At 41.7% G+C, this 19,689-nt stretch overlaps 1 protein-coding gene across 1 annotated transcript in view; it reads left to right on the top strand.

Moving 5' to 3' along the window:
- SPTBN5 (spectrin beta, non-erythrocytic 5) overlaps positions 1 to 19,689 on the top strand; it is a 113,789-nt gene that overhangs the window by 62,054 nt on the left and 32,046 nt on the right. Inside the window, exons 35-42 of the mRNA XM_060273618.1 lie at positions 7,837 to 7,941; positions 8,771 to 8,956; positions 10,436 to 10,591; positions 11,710 to 11,901; positions 13,192 to 13,284; positions 16,705 to 16,823; positions 18,544 to 18,658; positions 19,369 to 19,482. Of these exons, the coding sequence (XP_060129601.1) occupies positions 7,837 to 7,941; positions 8,771 to 8,956; positions 10,436 to 10,591; positions 11,710 to 11,901; positions 13,192 to 13,284; positions 16,705 to 16,823; positions 18,544 to 18,658; positions 19,369 to 19,482 (1,080 nt within the window). The remainder of the gene's footprint in view (positions 1 to 7,836; positions 7,942 to 8,770; positions 8,957 to 10,435; positions 10,592 to 11,709; positions 11,902 to 13,191; positions 13,285 to 16,704; positions 16,824 to 18,543; positions 18,659 to 19,368; positions 19,483 to 19,689) is intronic.

The raw sequence follows: 19,689 nt of genomic DNA, 5'->3' as shown, positions 1-19,689 counted from the left end.
TAAAATGTACCTTTTTATGATTCACAGTGGGTGGTGATTTTGAAACCTATTACATCTGTACTTAAAAGTTTTCATTGTGTTCAAAGTGAAGTTTCCCCCTCGGGCAAAACATCTGAGGAATTTCAGAGGAAGCCAAAACAGTTTTGATAAAACAAGAAACATTTCTTAGAGAAGCTTTTGCACATTCCAGACTTATAAATGTGGAACGTTTTGTGGAAAGTTCCTAAACAGTTACGTACTAAGGATGTAATAGTGCATTTGCTCACTGATGCCATGTTTTTTCCGCATTCTCATCTATTTATTCTGTTGCTAATGTATTTAACATACTCATGCCATTGATGCCATGTTAATACAACTCACCATACTGGACCTTTGCTGCAAAATGCAACAAGCCACATGGTGTATCACTTAAAACCCTACTTTTCCATTAGCCCTACCTCTCCCTAGGGAATGATGAGGAGTTTATAGAACATGGATTCTAAAGAGGACTCACCAGATTCAGTTTGGATCATAACCCAGATCAGTCTGGTCAGTCTAGTCTTATCGTGAGGATCTCCTTACAAGATGGTTTGATAGCTGCAACACTGCCTGTCAGGATTATTATTTTATTTTCATTTTGGATCGATACTAATGCTATTATTTGCTACATTTTGTAGAGAACCCTATGATAGTCATTAGACTTGCTGAGTTGTGCTTCCCGTCTCTCTCATGGGGACCTTGCCACCCTGAGATTATTATTTTAGTGGTTAAGAGTGGTAGACTTGTAATCTGGGGAACCGGGTTCGTGTCTCTGCTCCTCCACATGCAGCTGCTGGGTGACCTTGGGCTAGTCACACTTCTCTCTGAAGTCTCTCAGCCCCACTGACCTCACAGAGTGTTTGTTGTGGGGGAGGAAGGGAAAGGAGAACGTTAGCCGCTTTGAGACTCCTTTGGGTAGTGATAAAGCAGGATATCAAATCCAAACTCCTCCTCCTCCTCCTCCTCCTCCTCTTCTTCTTCTTCTTCTTCTTCTTCTTCTTCTTCTTCTTCTTCTTCTTCTTCTTCCTGATAAGAATCCCCCAACTGATACTTACTTTGGGATGGAAGCAGCTTTTTAAAGTGATAGCAGCGGTTAGCTACATCACAAAGCAAAGATAACATGCTCCAAGACTGGTGAAAGGAACTGATGAGGAGCAATGAGAAGGTATGAGGCCCTAACCTTGGTCTCACACTGCTCTCCATTGAGACCTCACTAGGTAATGCATTCTCAGGATGCTAGACATTTGCTAAGTAGTAAAAAAAAAGTTCTTGCACAACTGAAATTGGGGGAAGGGGAACCAGTCCTGGTTATATGACCTTGACTCTCCCGGCCCCGGCCCCACCCCACATTAGAAGGACCAAGTTGCATTTAAATATTTGCATTTTCTCACTGCGTCCACAAAGGCTTCAGGTGGAAATTCCTAGTTACTTTTAGCAGAAAGGTTGACAGTTTTGGTTGGCTCAAGTGATCCTCTTTTTGAAAAACAGTCTGTCTTGGCAGTGTGCAATTCATCATTCTCTGTATTTTGGGTAGGAGGGGTGTTGATGGTGTCACAAACACAGTCACATGAATGTGAATAGCTGTTGTTGTTTTTTATAATCACTGTGGATACAAGCAGAGCCCAAGCTGTTCATCATTTTGCGCGTGGGCTGTGCTGTGCATACCTTGATACAGAGGCTACCCCTGCGGTGGTGTATAGTGAAAAGCATTCAGCAGTATTCTGAATGAGAACTTTCCCCCATTCGTTCCCTGTGCCAGTGTGATGGCGTTGACTGTGTGCCAGCATCTTAGGTTACATCCAAGTTTCTTAAGCCTTCGAAGGATTTCAGCAAGGTTTAGCCTAGGAGTGCTTGGTTCTAAAGTAAATAAGAGCACATATGGAGGAAATTAGGCAAACATCTATCTTTTTTATTACTGACTTTCTGGTGTGCCATTACTTGGAACGGTTGTAGGAAATTCTTCTAAGACCTGTTAAACAGAGATCTTGCTATTCTGAGTGCAGATAGGCAGTGACTGAGAGAGGGAGAGGAATACAGCTCTCTTGCTTTTAACCGCAGCAGAGCACATTACGATCTGCTGTTCTCAAGGCAATGGAAGTGCTGGTGAGCTAGGCGCTTAATCCGTTTATCTGGAGAAATTGTAATAAGGTCAGCATCCATCTTTGGATAGCATTTCTGGTTTGACTTCTGCCTCATCGCTACTAGTTTAGAGACTCATTCTCGCTCATCTCTCTGTCTGCTTCCTGCACTCTTTTGACATGCTGCAGACAGGATAAATACCGCCAGTTGTGCTGAAGGAATACTGCTTCTCCTCCTCCATTCAGTTGCAGATTCTGTATCACTTCCTCTCTCTTTTTTTTTGAGAAATATTTATTTGCTCTTCACCTCTCCTTCACACCCAAGAGAGAATGGAAATTTCCAGTGCCAACAGAAAAAGGATGAAAAGTGTGTTTTAAAATACAGAGCACAGAAGCGTCTCCAGCTTTGGTCTTCCGAGTTTAGGATTAAAACTGCAGGATGTCATTCCCGGACCATCGCAGCAAGACTTCGACCACACCCATCTACATTTCAACTGTGGAAGTTATGTTGTCTTCCAGTCAAATGACCCCATCGCTGGCCCCCGAATCAGCTGCCTGGGGCAGCTCTTTCCAGAGGATGCCACCAGCAGCAATTTTATCAGACTCAGCCTGGTATTTTCCAACTCATTCATCACCCGCAGATACCTTGCCAGGAAATGACATCTCACCGTCTCACTCGCTATCTTCTGAGGTTTACAGCTCAAGGCTGGATATAGTCTTGGCACATACAGATAAGGGGAATGGTTTCGGGAAAGACAACAGTTGTGTTAATCCTCCTGGCATCAAGTCAGCGCGTCCTGCACTTCACAGAGATCCTCAGTACAATGGTTACAGCAGTGCTGGTGCCCAGTCGTCGCTCATCTCCAGCAAGCAGTGCTCAGGATGCGACTGGAGTGCTTGTCATTCTTCTCCTGATCACACTGGTTCCATGCAGTTTGCGGTACCTTTCCCACCTGCTGCTGCTTCCAGAGCTCTACCATGTTGGACATCACGTCTGGATGTTTCTCTGTGTGCAATTCCATCTCAGAGCAAAAAACTACATACAGCTCTGACACCTTGTAGTTCAGAGCTGCCAATACGGCATGGTTACAGCCCATGCAAAGCTCAGCTTCCAGATCTCCATGCTTCAGTAAAGCTTTATATTTCAACTTGCAGTATAGCAGTAAAGCCATTTAGGACTGCTTCTCAAGTGAGCAGCCATGGTTATTCCAGTCTCTTTTTACCTCGTCGAAAAAACATGTCGTCAGCATCTTCCAGTCTTGCAACAGGTCCTCAGGTGACCCATCAAGCCATCCCCTCAAGAAGCTCTGCAGATCTTCAGATTACACAGCTTCATGTCACCTCCATGGCTAAGTGTCCTGGTCTTCCCCAGCAAGCAGTTTCCAGAGAGATATGGTTATCTCCAACTACGGTGTCTAAAAGAGATGATCCTGTTGGCAAAAGGACCGTTGCAAATGCACATTTAGATCCTGACTTGGTTGTCTTTCAGAACCGTCATTCAACTGGCAAAGAGTTTGGGAGGACCTCCAGCACTAGGATAATTCCAGATTGCCACAAGGTTTCCAAAATAACCCTGATACTTGCCACCCCTTGGACATCCTTCCCTATTCAAGTGATAAAGGAATTCAGAAAAAGCCCAGCTCCTTCGGTCTTCATCAGAGCATCAGGTTCAAACACAGGTGTTCCTGCGTTCCAGACTGATTATATTGGCTCTGGCTTCTCACTGTCAATAAACCCTGTTTGCTGTCCTGAATTCCAACCTTTGCAACAATATGATGCAAATTCACAGTCAAACCCTTCCAAGGAGCCAAACACTATAAGAAATGCGGATCAAGATACACTTGCGACAAACATGCAGGCGCGTACAGCATCCCACAGAACTGGTGAGAGTGCATGGTGTCCCTCTATCTCTGTAAAAATTGCTTCCTTTGGAGCTGGGCGGAGAGTGGTGAAGATTTCCATTCCATTTTAGAAACTTATAAAAAACAAGCATAACCATGATTTTTTATGTTTGAATTGAATTTAGTATCTGTTCAACTGTTGTTCTTTGTTGCTGTTGTTTTTTCTGGTAGTGGTGAAGAAGGCCACCCAATGTAATTCTGTTTCCCCCCCTAAAGTTGAGTTATTTGTTTCTTCCTATGAACAGCGAGACTGTGGGGACAGATTCACTCCTTTCTTTGGATAGGTTTGTCTGTGTTCCTAATTTTAGATGCTAACTTGTCAATTGCTGCTCGAATTTTACTTCTTCTAGCTTTCACCAGGAACAAAACAAATGTGAGTTGTAAGAACGACCCAAAAATATGAGTTTTAAGTGAAAAATATTTGTGTGTGTTTGGGTATGTCAGAACTCTACTCATATGGCTGAATTTCCCCTGACTAAAATGTGGCTTGAAAGCTGGCTGGCTACTGACAGGGTCTCTCATCCCATCAATTTCTGGTTTTGCCAGATACCCATTAAATGGTATAATTGAAAAGAAGTCTGGATGCTTTAAAAGCTAAAGTGCTTGGGAAGTTTTCTTTTTATTTCTGTGCATGCTATATTAGCCTGTCAGCCAGCTGAAGAAAGGGGTGTGTGACCTGAAAACCGGTCATTATATCATTGGTGGTGGTGGGTATCATGCTAATCTCATTACTAGCCTAGTTGATGAGGGTCATTATGAAATTTTTAAAAAGAACACCACCATTTTCTTTTGCTTGCTGTGTCCCAACTCCTTGCATATAAGCTAGCATGTTGGGAGCTGGAATTTAAAAATAGATAACATTTCAGCTGAAATGATCAGCTGAAATGGATTCAGCTGAAATGATCTAAAACCTGTTGAAAAGCCCCAAACCAAAAGACGTTTCTACTCATCCATAGTCCATTCTGTAATCTCATTATGTTTGTCATTGCTTATGAAAAAGGTTGTTTTTTTGAGGGGGGGAATCGCCTGATTTTTCTTATGTCTTACTTTTTCCATAATGTTTTTGTAGTGAGACTAGCACAGAGGCAAAGGGTAGAATTTAATCTTAAGTCATGATTCTGGGGCCCTGCATTCTACATCTCTATACAAAAGCTCAAGATGCAAGCATCTTGACATTGCCACCATGCCATACCTTGCATAATATTTCATTTTCCTGGGAGATGTTTCAAAAATAAATAAATGGTTTTTTTTGATGACAGAAAAATGTGACTCGGTGTGTTTATTAAAACCTAATTCTGTTGTTGTGGTCCCTGGAATGGAGCAGGGAAAGCCCTGCCCCATAGCCAGAGGCAAACAGCTGTGCTACGTGAATGGATGCAGGGAAAGCGGGAAGGAAGCAGAATCTCATTCACCACCCCTGTCCCAATGCTCTACACCAGGCATCCCCAAACTGCGGCCCTCCAGATGTTTTGGCCTACAACTCCCATGATCCCTAGCTAACAGGACCAGTGGTTGGGGGAGATGGGAATTGAAGTCTAAAACATCTGGAGGGCCGAAGTTTGGGGATGCCTGCTCTACACATTCATATGACTTTCTGCACAGAGACCCTAAAGGCATGCAAGCTTTTATGCAGGTAGGCTTTCAATGTGTGGTCTGTACCCTGAAAAAATAAAAGGGCATAAACCCCCTGCCCACAGCATATGTGCATACAGTTTATACACTTGCAGGCACTGTGTGTGGAGTGTTAGGGCAGGGCTGACACGCAGGACCAATACATGTGTTGTGTCACCACCCATCGTTATTTGGAATGGGCACATGTGTATTCCAGACAAGCACATTATAATCTTAGTTACAGGTAGGTAGCCATGTTGGTCTGAGTCGAAGCAAAATAGAAAAAAATTCCTTCAGTAGCACCTTAAAGCATGCACACGAAAGCTCATACCAAAATACCAAAATAAAACCTTAGTTGGCCTTTAAGGTGCTACTGAAGGAATTTTTTTCTATTATAATCTTACTCAGCTTCAGATAAAGTGGCATCTGAAGGCCATGAATGTGGGGGGCGGGGGATGAATGAGAAATCCCATTTATAATACTGTGTAAAGTACTGCTCTGTGAATATTTGTTGCATTTCACATCAGCTGGATAGTTATGGTGCAAATATTATTTCCGTGTAGGGAAATGGCAGAATGTTAGGCAGTCTTTGATCATAGGTACATGTTGATGTGGATATGTTGTGGAAGTAAATTTTAGTGTTTTATGGAAATGCTTTATTCTGTAATTTAATTTAATTTAATGTTTTGATGCTTAGACTTCAAAGCTTGTGTAACTGCTCAGCAAACTGCTTAGAAGCCTATTTGGGGGCTAAGCTGTATAATAATAGTAATAAAAACACACATGTTTACATTTTTAAAAGGCATCTAACAAAATCAATATGTGCCTTATTCCACCCTCAGTCTGATATAATACTAGATCTGGTGTACAGCTCCTGAGTCTCGGTGAAATCAGCAGGACTGGATTCCAAGTGAGCATGCACAGGATCTAGCTGAATCCGTTCCTGTTATTGAGGACAACTTAGTAAATACATTTTTCTGCATGTCATCAACCCTAGCTAGATTTATTACTGCAGACTTGCACAACCTGTGGTCTGTATCAAGCCAAATGCAGCCCACCAACCATGTATGGCTGGCTGCCAAGGATTCAATAGATCCCTTGTTTACATTGCATGCTGTTAGGGAGTGCAAAAAGCAGAGACAGTATCAAGAGGAGCATAATATATTGCTGATGGACTGCGTTCAACTTGCCAGGCCACAAGCTGTATAAAACTGTACTACTGCTAATGTAGCTCATCATGTTTTGACGCAATTGTGGTCAAGCAGAAGCCATGCAATGTTTAGTAACAGCAGAGATTTGACAGCTTTCAATGTGACATTTAAAATTCCACAGACGTATAAAGCAGCTAGCAGTTTAGTTTTGCTTAACTAGACCAGCAGTCCATCTGCAATTGACTTTTCCACATGCAACTGGAGTTTTGGATGTAGAACTACAAAATACCAGGCTCCAAAGGGCACTTTCATACTGCCATACTTTTGCGTCTATCACTCATACCTTCAGACAGGTGCTATTATGCATCCTTTTAGCCATACAAGTGCAATTTCATGTCCCATCACAAAAGAAAGCAGGTAGACTTTGATAAATAGCAGCAGCTAAATAGCATTTTCAAACAAGAATTCTGCTACTGTAACTTCCAGACATCCAAATTTCCCTGAGCAAGCAACACAGCTAAAATGGTCTGAGTGATTGATTTGACTAATAGTGCAATAACCATCCGCAATCTTCATTTTATTTTTAAAATATGCTTTCAGGTTTGTTAATGAATACAGCCTGATAGCTTCTCATTCCTCAACATTCCTTATCCCTTGAAGATATTTTAGCCAAAAGACAAAATATAGTACAGTGACCCCTTACCATCTTACAACCCTTTTACCACCTACTGCTATTCCACTGCATGTTTTATTTGAAGAATTTTGCCTTTACATTAATATGCCTCTCCATGCCAGTGTTCCACTGAGCAATGAGAGACATTTCTTGTCCCTCATTTTAAATAGTCTCGGAAAAGATTAGTTGTGGGTTTTTTCAAGGAGTGCTCAGATGTCCCTACTCTTTCAATGGATCTGACAAACTGTGTGTGTTCTTTAGAAAAGATATAACCTGAGGTTACAGGAATCTTTTGAACACCTAGCCTTAGGTGACACACTTTCAGGGAAGTAACAGGATATGTCCCAATAACTCCTTGATCAAATATAACAATCTTAACCAAAATTGATTTTCATTATCCACAGACATATTTGAAAAGCAGTGACTTTGGGAGCACAGTGGATGAGGTGGAGCAGCAGATAAAGAAACATGAGGCTTTTGAGAAGCTTCTGGCCTCTCAGGTTGAAAAGGTAAACACTTATAAGATCCTGACCTTAAAGGAAGGTGTGTTTAGGTCAGGCAACCCAAACTTTGGCCCTCCAGATGTTTTGTACTACAATTCCCATCATCCCTGACCACTGGTCCTTTTAGCTAGGGATCATGGGAGTTGTAGGCCAAAACATCTGGAGGGCCACAATTTGGGGATGCCTGATTTAGGTTATAGGCAAATGCCCAGTTTGGTTCCTAAGAGTTGGTTAAGAACTTAAGAACTGGTTAAGATAATTGGAATAATTTCTGTGCTAAGTGAAATCAACCAGAATCATGGCTGCAAGAGCTGATTCTCACACCACCATTTGGGAGATAGGTTGTTTTTTTCAGTGGCTTTGGAAGTTCTTGAGGCAAAATAGCTGAAAACTTTGAAGGAAGACAAAATAATTTCAACAGGTATAGCCCTAGGGTTGGGAAGAGTAATAAAGGTGTTTTTTCAGCCAGAGCTCAGCTCCAACACCTCTCGGGTGTAGGCGTCATTGCTATTCTAAAAGAACAAGGGAGAAGTTAATGGCGAGCTCCAGCACCTATGTTTCTTGAAAAAAAGCATTGATATAATACATTATTTTTACTGGCACAGCAGCCAGGATGGCTAAAGAGAATCAGCAGTTTCAAATATCCAGCATTTCTGATTCCCTCCAATTTCATTAGGTTGAACTTCAGACTTGCAGTTCAAAGGATCTCTTTTGTGTCTATATTTCCTTCCAGTAGAAAAAATAATAATACTTTGTGAACAGAACAGGAACCCTTGATTGATTATGTATATCACATGAACACACAGCTTTGATTTTAGGCTTGTTTCCTTCTCAGGAATTGTCTCTTCAGGAACAATCAAAAAGGCTGCAGCAGGACAGTGAACTGGAAAGAAAACAGATCGATCTCAAGCTCAATGCCATGTTAGAGAGAAGAAGATGCATCAAAGATCTCTCTCAAAGTAGGCAAGAAAAACTGCAGGTAGCCCTTCTGCTGGCTCTCTTCTACCAAAATCTGTCAGAGGTGAGAATGATTCTATTGCCAAGATTACATTTTGTAATTCCCAAGTACCATAAACCCCAATTCTATTAATCATGTACCCATGGTAGTGCAAATAATGTGGTACATATGAGAGCCGTATTTTGGGGGTGGGGGTGGTCATCCCACGATGCTCCTGTAACATTTCAAGAGTGATTACAATATAGGGAGGGCCAATCACACAGAAAGCCACCCAGCTGGGTTTGGGGGTGTATATTCCATTAATTGCATCCGCATAATTGGCCTTACCCAGATGGTTATGGCCCTTTGGATGAAAAGCAAGAGGCTGAACATAATTTCACAGCAATCACCCAATGCAGGCATAGGCAACCTTGGCTCTCCAGATGTTTTGGAACTACAACTCCCATGATCCCTGACCAGTGGCCCTGTTAGCTAGGGATCATGGGAGATGTAGTTCCAAAACATCTGGAGAGCCAAGGTTGCCTATGCCTGACCCAATGGTTGCTGTATTTTCTGATACAATGGCTTGCTATGTGGACCAGCTGTATCAGTAGTCTGAGAAGTCCATAGAACAGGTATGGAAAAGCTATGCACATCTCCCCCAGCCCCCATGGCCAATGGCCAGGGATAATGGGAGTTGTAGTCCAACTAGGGATGTAACAAGGCATTGTTTTCTGTTCTACCCTGTATTGCCTTCATGCAGCACTATTTCTGTCCAGCTGCCATTCATCTAACACAGGCATCCCCAAACTTCAGCCCTCCAGATGTTTTGGACTACAATTCCCATCATCCCTGACCACTGGTCCTGTTAGCTAGGGATCATGGGAGTTGTAGGCCAAAACATCTGGAGGGCCATAGTTTGGGGTTGCCTGATCTAACACAAGAAGCTGGGTTATTTGTCTCAGTGACCAGTGTGGCAAAATTATGTAACTTAGGTAGTTTATATTATTAATTAGGTAAGTTACATGGTCAATGTGTTGTTCCACCCTGTTAATTTCACTGTAAAGGAAACACAATGCAAATGTGAAAGCAAAAAAGACAGTGAATACCTCTTGTATTTGCTGGATTGATTTCTGTTCTGGACATGAGACAAATAAGCAGACGAGTAATTTCTGCTCCTGTTTCTATTTTCATCAGAGTTCTCTGGCATCTCGAAGTCCAATAATATGTCGGGGGGGATGTCACAGGTTCCCCATTCTTGCCATAGAGATATGAAGAAGTTAAAACTTGTCATTCTGAAAGAATCTGTACTTTGTCAGCACAACCAAGGATCAACTCTCACTTTACTTTTTCATTAAATTTAGCCTGTTTTGAATATGCCCTTTGATTATCAGAACACGACCAGGGTGATCTCAGTCTTTGTTAGTCCTTCAGATGTGTTCTGATTGATAGGGAAACCAGTGTGTTAAATTCATGTGACTTAAGACACAAGGATGTCAGTGTTACATAGAAGGCAACAGCAATATGTGTGAAATACTAACCACACTTATTCTTTGGTGACAGGCAGAGAGCTGGATTGATGAGCGCATGCAAAAGCTGAAGGATCCATCTTTGCAAAATCTTAGCAACCTGAGTGACAAAATGAAGCTTCTGCAGAAACATCAAGTATTTGAGGCTGAGATTCTGGCTCACAAGGATCTAATTTCTACTGTTAACATGGTGAGTATTGAATGGAGGTGCTGTGATCTTTAGGTCCTGTCATACCTGCCAAGTCTCTCACGGAGAAATCCAGGATCAGCAGCCACGTGACACTGGAAGTGCGTAGACACAACTACCAGTGTCGCTTTACACATCTATGGGCACCAGAAAATGGCCGGCGCTGGTGTCGGAAGTCGCGTCTACGCATGTCCAGAAGTGCGTAGACGCAACTTCCGGTGTCAGCGCCAGCCATTTTCGGTGCCCATAGATGGGCAAAGCGACACCAGAAGTTGCGTCTATGCACTTCCGGACATGCGTAGATGTGACTTCCGACACCGGCACCAGCCATTTTCTGGTGTCCATAGATGAGCAAAACGGCACCAGAAACATGGCCGCCGACAGGAACCAAAATAAGGGAGATTAACGGGAGAGGAGCTGAAACGGGAGACCTCTGGGAAACGTTAAGGAAAAACGGGGGTTTCCCGGGAAATACGGGGTACTTGGCAGCTATGGGTCCTGTAGGGGCCTTCTGCAACAATCAGATTAAAAGATGGAATACTGTAGCCTTAAAACCTTTTACCGAAGAAGAAGAAGAAAAAGATTGAAGAGCCTTGAAATGAAAGTTATTTTATCCCCCAGTGTGTAGATCTCTTCAGGTCTCTGGAGATTACCTGTTTCCATGTACTGAAAATGCTTGGTTACAACCTGTATGGATAAACAGTAGTGTCGGTAACTGCTGTTGAGAGAGGCCAGTTCTCTCCCTATCTGCAAAAAATAAAATAAAAATAAGTACAAATTCCTGGTTCTACCTTGTCCTTGACAAGAAGCAGCAGCTATAAGGAAGCCTCTGGAAATTATTCATAAATAATAATGGCTCTCTCATCAGCAGTTTGTTTGTTTTAAAAAATGCGGTCACACATTTTTAACCCTATCCAGTTTCACAGAGTCATAAATCTATATGGAACTGCAATGGTTGTGTCGTCCAACCCCCTGTTGCTGCAGGGAACCTGCTATTACAGGCCCATATCCTTGATAGTTTGGCCCTGTGTCTCCCCGGCATTGAGTTTTTCTTAGAAACATAATGGAAATACTGTGTTTCATCTTTTCTTATTATTTAATTATTTCCTAATTACATGAAGCAAGGAGAAGCCTTATTGTGCCAGAATCACCCTAAATCAGGGGAAATCCGTCGTAAGACTCGTTTGCTTCAAGAACGGTGGGAGACACTGAAATCTGCTGTTGCTGCTCGTGGAAAGATGCTTGAAGACAGTAGGGATTTCCTGGAATTTCTACAGAAAGTGGACCATGTAGAGGCCTGGATCAGAGACAAGGTCAGTGAATTTTACTGGCTAGTTGTAAACTATAGGAAACCGTTAGCTATAAACGTATGAAAATGGTAGTACTGTACTAATACTAATAGTCTACAGAAGAGTCACATAGTTTTATTTATTATTGAACTTTTCTCTGCAGTGTTCCCACAGCAAATGCATAAAGTATGAATGGCATGCACATCAAACATGCACATGCATTTTGAAACACATACTGGCCTGTTTCACACATAACCTAAACCATGGTTTATGTAACCTAACTGCCCAGCCCAGCAGACTAATGGTTTGTTTTCTGCCAACAAACTATGATTAATGCCATTGTTTGTTGTTGGCTTGTTTTAACCATGGTTTGGTGTTGTACCTGAACCTAACAACCTTGCTTAATCATGGTTTCTTTGCCTACCTCACAGTAGATCATCATCAAGGCATGAGTCAAGAGAAAATGGAAAACAAGCCAGACTTTAGAAGGACAAGCCATGGCTTCTTTGCTCATCCATGAAACAAATCGTGGCTTGTTAAACAGACCATGGGCTTAGTGTTAGGTGTGGATATACAATGTTTTATGACAGGGCTCTTCTCCCAGTAATTTGTGCTTTCCTGCAACATAAAATTGTGTTTGTGATATTTCAAAAGTGCAAAATTCACACATTTGAACATTCAGAATGATGTCTGTGATGTTTCAAAAGTGCAAAATGCACACATTTGAACATTCGGAATGATGGTCATCATGAAGATATGGGAAATCTCTTTAACAAATCAAAAAGGATCCGTTTTGAAGTGGTCTCTATTTTCCTTCTCTAAAGAGCTGTCATGTGAATTTTCTGTTGGATATGGAGCTTTTTGCCAGCTACTTACAGGGGCATGCTGGAAATTCATTTGTGTTATGGAAAATGGCACCTCTTCCTATAAGTCCAGAGCATGCATGGAAATCCTTAGGCACAAAGCTTTCATCACATATACGTAACTGTGGCTTAGACTTCTATTGTTTTGACTTCATAAACCAAATGGCTTCTGAGACGGTGGGAATTCAGTTGTCCTCCTTTGTATTAGCATCTGCATCAAGGATCAGGTTCTGATAATACCTTTACCAGAGCAGAATGTAACACAGCACACATGATGTTACCTGATACTGTAAAAAGCATATTGCCACTCTCAGAATGGGAATGACTTATAGGGGACAGAGTGGGAAAATACCTGGTGATAGGTGATGGGTGTCATCTGTTGATACTCTGGACCTGCATTGTGCATGAAATATTAATGGAATGCAAATTTTACTGTTTTTTCTTTTCCCAGGAAGTCATGATTAATATTGGTGATGTGGGAAATGACTATGAACACTGTCTGCAGCTGATGAAAAAGCTGAATGAGTTCCGAGGAGCATCAGGGGTAAGAGATACATTTCCAGATTCATCTTCCACAGCTGGGTAATATCTAACTTTTCAGCGAGCTGTTCAGACCAATTTGGCTGCTGCAAGTGTGAGTGAATACAATGCTAGATTGGTTGGCGTAGCTCTTATGTCTACCTGTTTTAGGTTGAATCCAACATTTTTGCCATAAAGATCATTTGGCATAGGTCAGTGTCTCTTACAACACCAGTCAGCTATCCTGTAACACGAAGCAACCTACAAAGTTATGGGCCTAGCATATGTTTGCTAAAATTTTAAGCTGAATGTAAACTTTATCTGGAAAGCCCATCACATGTTTTCTACAAGAAAACGAAAACATGATTCTAAGTATCCAGCCAGACACTCAAGTTTAGTTGTATGGTGGAACACTGAGCATTTGACTGGAATTTTGGCATTAAGTTGCAGTCCCGTTACATTGAGGCTAACAAGGAATTAAAGCTTTCCTGAGCTGCAGGAAACTGTATGACCACCAAGAATTCAAAGTGAGATATATGCCCAAATCAGGCAAATATGGACTTTCTAGCTTTGTTTGATACTTATAGGAAGTCCTACCATTTGTGCAGCAAAACTACTTGTTACACCAACATTACAACAGTATTTACCACAGCAAAGGCATCACCCACACTTCGCATGTTTGCAAAGTGAAACGTTGGTCATAACTAAGTTAGAGATGTCCTGTAACTTGAAGTTCAACCTCTGATGAGCCAAGACCAGGTTATGTGTTCTACACATGAGATTATATAGTATAATTAATGTAATATAATATAATGCAATATAATGTGGTCCTGGCAAGATCAGCTTTCAAAACAATACAAGCCTTTAGGAAAACATAGTAACACTTTGAGCAAAGGCAGCATGACATGACAGCTGCTTGTTTCATCTTTCTCTGCTGTGACCTCTCAGTTTCTCCATCCCTGGTGCTGAGTCATCACAACTCATTTGACTTATAGCTCCCCGGGGCTTTGCTAACTTTGGCACTGAACTGAGTTGAGCACTTGTGGCCAGCTGCTGTGTGGTGATAGTGGCATGTTAGCTGCCTCTTTCAATTTTCTATGTGTGGCCATCTTTCAGACATAAACAGAGTTCACAACCCCAGTGCATGGCATCAGTTTTGACAGAAAGAAACAGGAAGTTTGGGAAGAGCCTCAGTTTTCTGGCAAACTGGGTTTGGAAACAAATGGAACAATCTGAAGCTGGATTATGTTTGCTGGGTCTTCCCTTCTTTACATCTTCACTCAGAGTTCTTCCTGTTATCCAAGCATCTTTGTACTATGGGTCTCTCGCTCCTAATGGCAGAAGGAAAATCTGTATTGTGTCTATAACAACCCTTAGAAAGCTGGGATCTTGACAAACTTAGGTTTTCTTCTACAGTGCTTCCCTCTTCCCCAACAATATTGGAGTGAAAATGCATCTGGCAGTTCTGGGCAGTATGCCAGAATTGTCCCATTTCAACTGCAGGAAATCAGCAGAGCTAGACCAGGCAAGGCTAAACATTTCTTGGTCCCTTATGCCTTCAACAGAAACCTGTTGGCTATAGCAGAACGATAAAACACGTGACACTCAGGGATAAAATGATACAGGAATGAGGATGGAGATCATTTTTGTTTTATGTCATAATTAGAACAAGGCTACCAGACTTTTATTATTTATTTATTTATCTATCTATCTATCTATTTTATTTATCTATTTATTCATGGCTCACCTTTTACATGCATCTCATAGTGACTCACATCAGTTAAAAAGAATGTTCAATACAGTGCAAGGGGAAAACAACTGACTTTTAAAACTGTACAAAATAAGTAAGTGCAGAAAGTAAGAGATGGCAGAGACCTTTTCATCCAGCTGGAAAAGATTGTCAAAACAAAAATGGCTCCCAATAGCTTCTGGAAAGTACAGTAGTAGCTTCTGCATAGTAAGGTGGTTCTCAGCTTGGATTCTGTTGCTGAGGTCCATTTCACATATCAGAGTTTTCCTTTAGGTGTAGGTGCAGGGTATTAATGGACATACAAGACATCTTCCTGAAACACAATACAAGTGATGTCTGCAAGGTCAAATGTGGCTGCCATCCCTCCACACCATATTAATTATTATTATTTATTTATTTATTTACTTATTTATTTATACCCCACCCATCTGGTTGGGTTTCCCCAGCCACTCTGGGCGGCTTCCAACCGAATATTAAAAACAATACAGCATCAAACATTAAAAAACTTCCCTAAACAGGGCCGCCTTCAGTTGTCTTTTAAAAGTAAAATACTTGTTGCCCCTGTGGTTTTTGCCGCCTGAGGCAATCACCTCATGTGGTCTCATGAGTTGGCCAGCCCTGCCCAGAAGTGTCAGAAAAGGATACTTTTTTTTATTTTCAGCATTAACACAGGCTCTGCTAAACCCACGATTAATGTCTCCTTGCTCCTTGTGTGAGTTTATTGTACTTACTGCAAAGTTGAAAATTTGAGTGCCGCAACGGAACAGTTTGGCCCTCGAAACTATGTACTGTTCAGAACTGGATATTGATCATGATCCAGGAAAAGGTTCATCACAATGTAATCTGTGTTTGATGTGTTGTGAGCAAATATTTTCATTTCCAGTGTGCATTGAAACAGACAGAAGGTGGTGGTTTCTGAATAATATTATTCATGGAGATGATCTGGTTTGTTTTTCACTGTAAAGCAATAATAGCTATGTAGAAAAGAGTGGGCACTAACTAGTCCTACAGCCCTCCTCTTGAAGTGGTTTCACAGGGCTCAAAACTACACAGCCTAATCTAAAATAGAAAAAAAATAATTATGTTGCCTGTCTGCTGTGCAATTTGAATTGAGTTGGTTTCTTCCGTGTTATGGCAATGCTGCTAGATTCCTTCTTTGCACCTTTGGGCCAAAGAAGACATAACACCATTCACACATTTAGCAACTACATACATGTTTTGTTTAGAGCAAATTGCAGGCATTGGGGGCCAATTGAGATCAGGGCCCCAGTAGGAGACGTCAACCCCTCACTATGATCCTTATCTGGATTACCATTCTCCCCCTCTTCCTATGCTTGCTGTTTGCAATGGTCCCAATGGGAATTTTCATTACAAAATAAATGGCAATAATGCGAAGGCATCAATATAGGACTATAGCAGGGCTCAAAGGGTTAAGGCCTCCCAGCCCTTTGCTGGGATCTTGATTGCCAGTGGCCGCATCTGCTGTTTACGCTAAAACAAACCAGGCACCATTCATACAGTGACTTATGATGTTATGTCTAGTTTGTCCCTTTTGTCAAGGGTCACATTCATTCGACAATGTGAGCAGAACAGCAGAGGCTGTATTACTGAGATACTCTGGCAGAATTACATAACTTTTACTTAATAACTGTTTACGTATAAGCTGGCTGTTTCTTTTTGATGTTGGTCATGTAGGGAGTGACAGTGGACGATGCCCACATCAAAGCCATCAATGCCCTTGCGGTGAGGCTGGAGAGGGAGAATAAGGAAGAGATGAAAACAATATACCAGCGCCGAAAGCAGCTGAATGAGAGGTGTGTGTGTGTGAATCTATAATGATGTCCACCATGGGGGATGAATAGGACAATCAAAACTGGACAGCTTCAGGGCCCAAGAGGAATTGGTAGTGCCCACCTGCAATGATTTAAACTGATAAGAGTGATCTTAACATATATGTATTTTCACCATTCCTCACTATCATAACCATACTCTCATAGAATCATGGACAGGTGGCGTTAGAACAGGGGTCAGCAAACTTTTTCAGCAGGGGGCTGAAAAAGACCTTGGGGGGGCTGGACTATTGGGGGGGGGACGATGCAAGAGCACCATGAGCCCTGGTGGCTGCTTACCTGTGTCTTGCGAGCGGCAGGAGTGATGATGAGCGGTGCGTGAAAGGGCTCTGGAGAGGGGCTGCTTAAAATGGCGACCGCTTGAGCTCTGCTGCTGCTGCCACCAACAAAGCCCAGCCCCCTTCCTTCTCTAGGCAGGGCGGGGAGAAGCCAGGAGGAGGGAGGGAGGAGGAGAAAGCACCACCGTGTGAGGGAGAGGGAGGAAGAGGGAAAGAATGTGCATGCTGGCGATCCACGCAGTGATTCCCAGACCATCTGTGGGATGGATCCAGAAGGCAATTGGACCTGATCTGGCCCGTGGGCCTTAGTTTGCCTACCCATGTGTTATAACAAATGTGATGTTCAACTGGGCAAGTTCCTCTGTCCAAATATTTCATTTTTTCCACAGGAATTGTATTTAGTTTTCAGCTTTTAGTGAAGGGAAGGGGGAATGCAAGAAAATAAAATTGTGGGGCGAACTACAAGATGTACACCAAAGGAGAAGTCAACCATCATTCTTATCTCTTAAACCCAGGTTTATTCCATAGGATAAATGATCTTCAGTTGTCATCAATGTTCACTGTCATACCTAGTAACTCCCAAGTGGTGAGGCTTCCTTTATGACAACATTTCCAAAGCTGTCTTTCACAGCACCCTGCTATGCTTTGAGCACAACCCATAATGTCTTGCTAATTGACCTTGGCAGCCAATTAGTATGCTGATGCCAGTGGTGTCAGTACTAGGTTAGACTAATCTCTAGGCCAGTACCGCCAAGCTTGGCAGAGAGATACGTGGTGAACCAAAAGGCAACAAATTTATAAGTGGAGATCAATCAGCATGATATCTTCCTAGCCATGAACTTTCTCAAGCTGTTTCTAAGACAGCTCCTTTCTGCATCTGGCAAGTTTCCAGCCATGGCCTAAGATAACCCACAGAGCAACTTGGGATTCATGAATGCAATTTAAGATTACCTTGCAGCTTGGAGAGACCAAAAAAAAATTCCCATAGAGAAGTTCTAATAGGCTATAACTAGGCTAATCGGCTATAACTTTACATTTTAATAGCTTTATTCTGCAAAGTTATAGCTTTATTCTGCATTTTCCTATGGCTAATATTAGAAACTTCTGTCTTAGAAAAAACTAAGCTTGTGCCACCAGGCCACCCATACCAAGAAAAATTATTATAATGACAACCTCCATTTAATTAATAGCTCCACGTGTAATCTGTATTCTTCAACTTTTCTCTTAACCACTTTTTACATACTGGTATGTACCTTCATTTCCATTTGTTTAAATGTCTATGTAAGCAAAGCGGGGCAGTGGTTGAGAGGTCTCATGAACCAAAGTGCAGGTTTTGAAAGTAGCTTCTGACTCCCATCTTTGAACAATATGATCTGCTCCAATAAAATGAATTGTTTCAATAATAGGTGGAACACTTTCCATGGTGATCTCAAATCATATAGAAGGAAGTTGGAAGGAGCTCTGGAGGTCCATAGCTTGATCAGAGAAATGGATGATATCACCGAAAGAATAAGTGAAAAGGTGATTTGTTTTGTTATCAAGTTTCCATTCCTAATATCCCCTTGGTGAGTTCCCTAAAGTGATTGAAATTCCAGTGACTCAAATAAACTGAGAAATGCAGGGGTGGCATTTTCTTATAGGAATACGTGCAAAAATGAAAGCTGAGATGCCATCAAGCCGTTTCAGCTATTGCAGTATTTCTCTTCTTTGTGATTAGGGTTGCCCACGAAGTAGCAAAATAGCCTATTCTCTAGAGAGATCTTGTCATAAGTAGGTTCAGTTTAAATTGAACTTGTTCCGTAAACTTTACCGTGTATATACTGCAAAATGATCCAAAATTATTGCTGTTATTATATGTTTATTTGTACCCTTCCCTTTTCCCCAAGAGAACTCAAGGCATGAAAAAAGTGTCAACTTCTTCCTGCAATGTGGCAGGCACCAATGATGGTTTGTTTCCATTGTTTATGAATAACCGGCCTTTTTACACTGGCGTTTGCAAACCATTGATGCTAGCTTTTTACGGACGCCCATGCTATGAAGTGCATATTCCATGACGTCTTATAATACTTTTTGTTTTACTGCTTTTTCTTTAAACCAGTTTGAGATTCTGAATGAAAATGGTCTAGAAATGAAAGAAGGAAAGAAGTTGAAGGTGCTTAAAAGAACTGAGCTGTGATCTTTTTCTCTCCTTCCCCTCTACCCCCACCCCACAAATGTCTTATTTCCTTAAGAGTGCACTGATACAAACACTGGACTATGGGAAAGATATGGAAAGTGTAGAAAACCTAATTCGAAAACATGAAGAAATGGAGAGGGAAACGGGTGTCATTCAATCCAAGATAGAGGTAAAAAAATAAATAAATAGTTAATATCCTGAAATGCAAATGGTAAATATTATATTGACACATCCATTGACATTTGTCCTGCATACTATTTTAAGCTAATGCAGTAATCATGTCGCATCAGTTTACAGTGGAACATGGTGTTGTAAAGAGGGTCTTGGGGGGCTAGTTTTGCCATATTATGTTCCCAGTAGTTTACTTTGTGATCTT

The sequence above is a fragment of the Zootoca vivipara genome, chromosome 1 (genome assembly GCF_963506605.1).
Source record: "Zootoca vivipara chromosome 1, rZooViv1.1, whole genome shotgun sequence".
Taxonomy (NCBI): domain Eukaryota; kingdom Metazoa; phylum Chordata; class Lepidosauria; order Squamata; family Lacertidae; genus Zootoca; species Zootoca vivipara.
The sequence above is the reverse complement of the archived record's forward strand: the minus strand, read 5'-3'. Positions and strand labels throughout refer to the sequence as shown.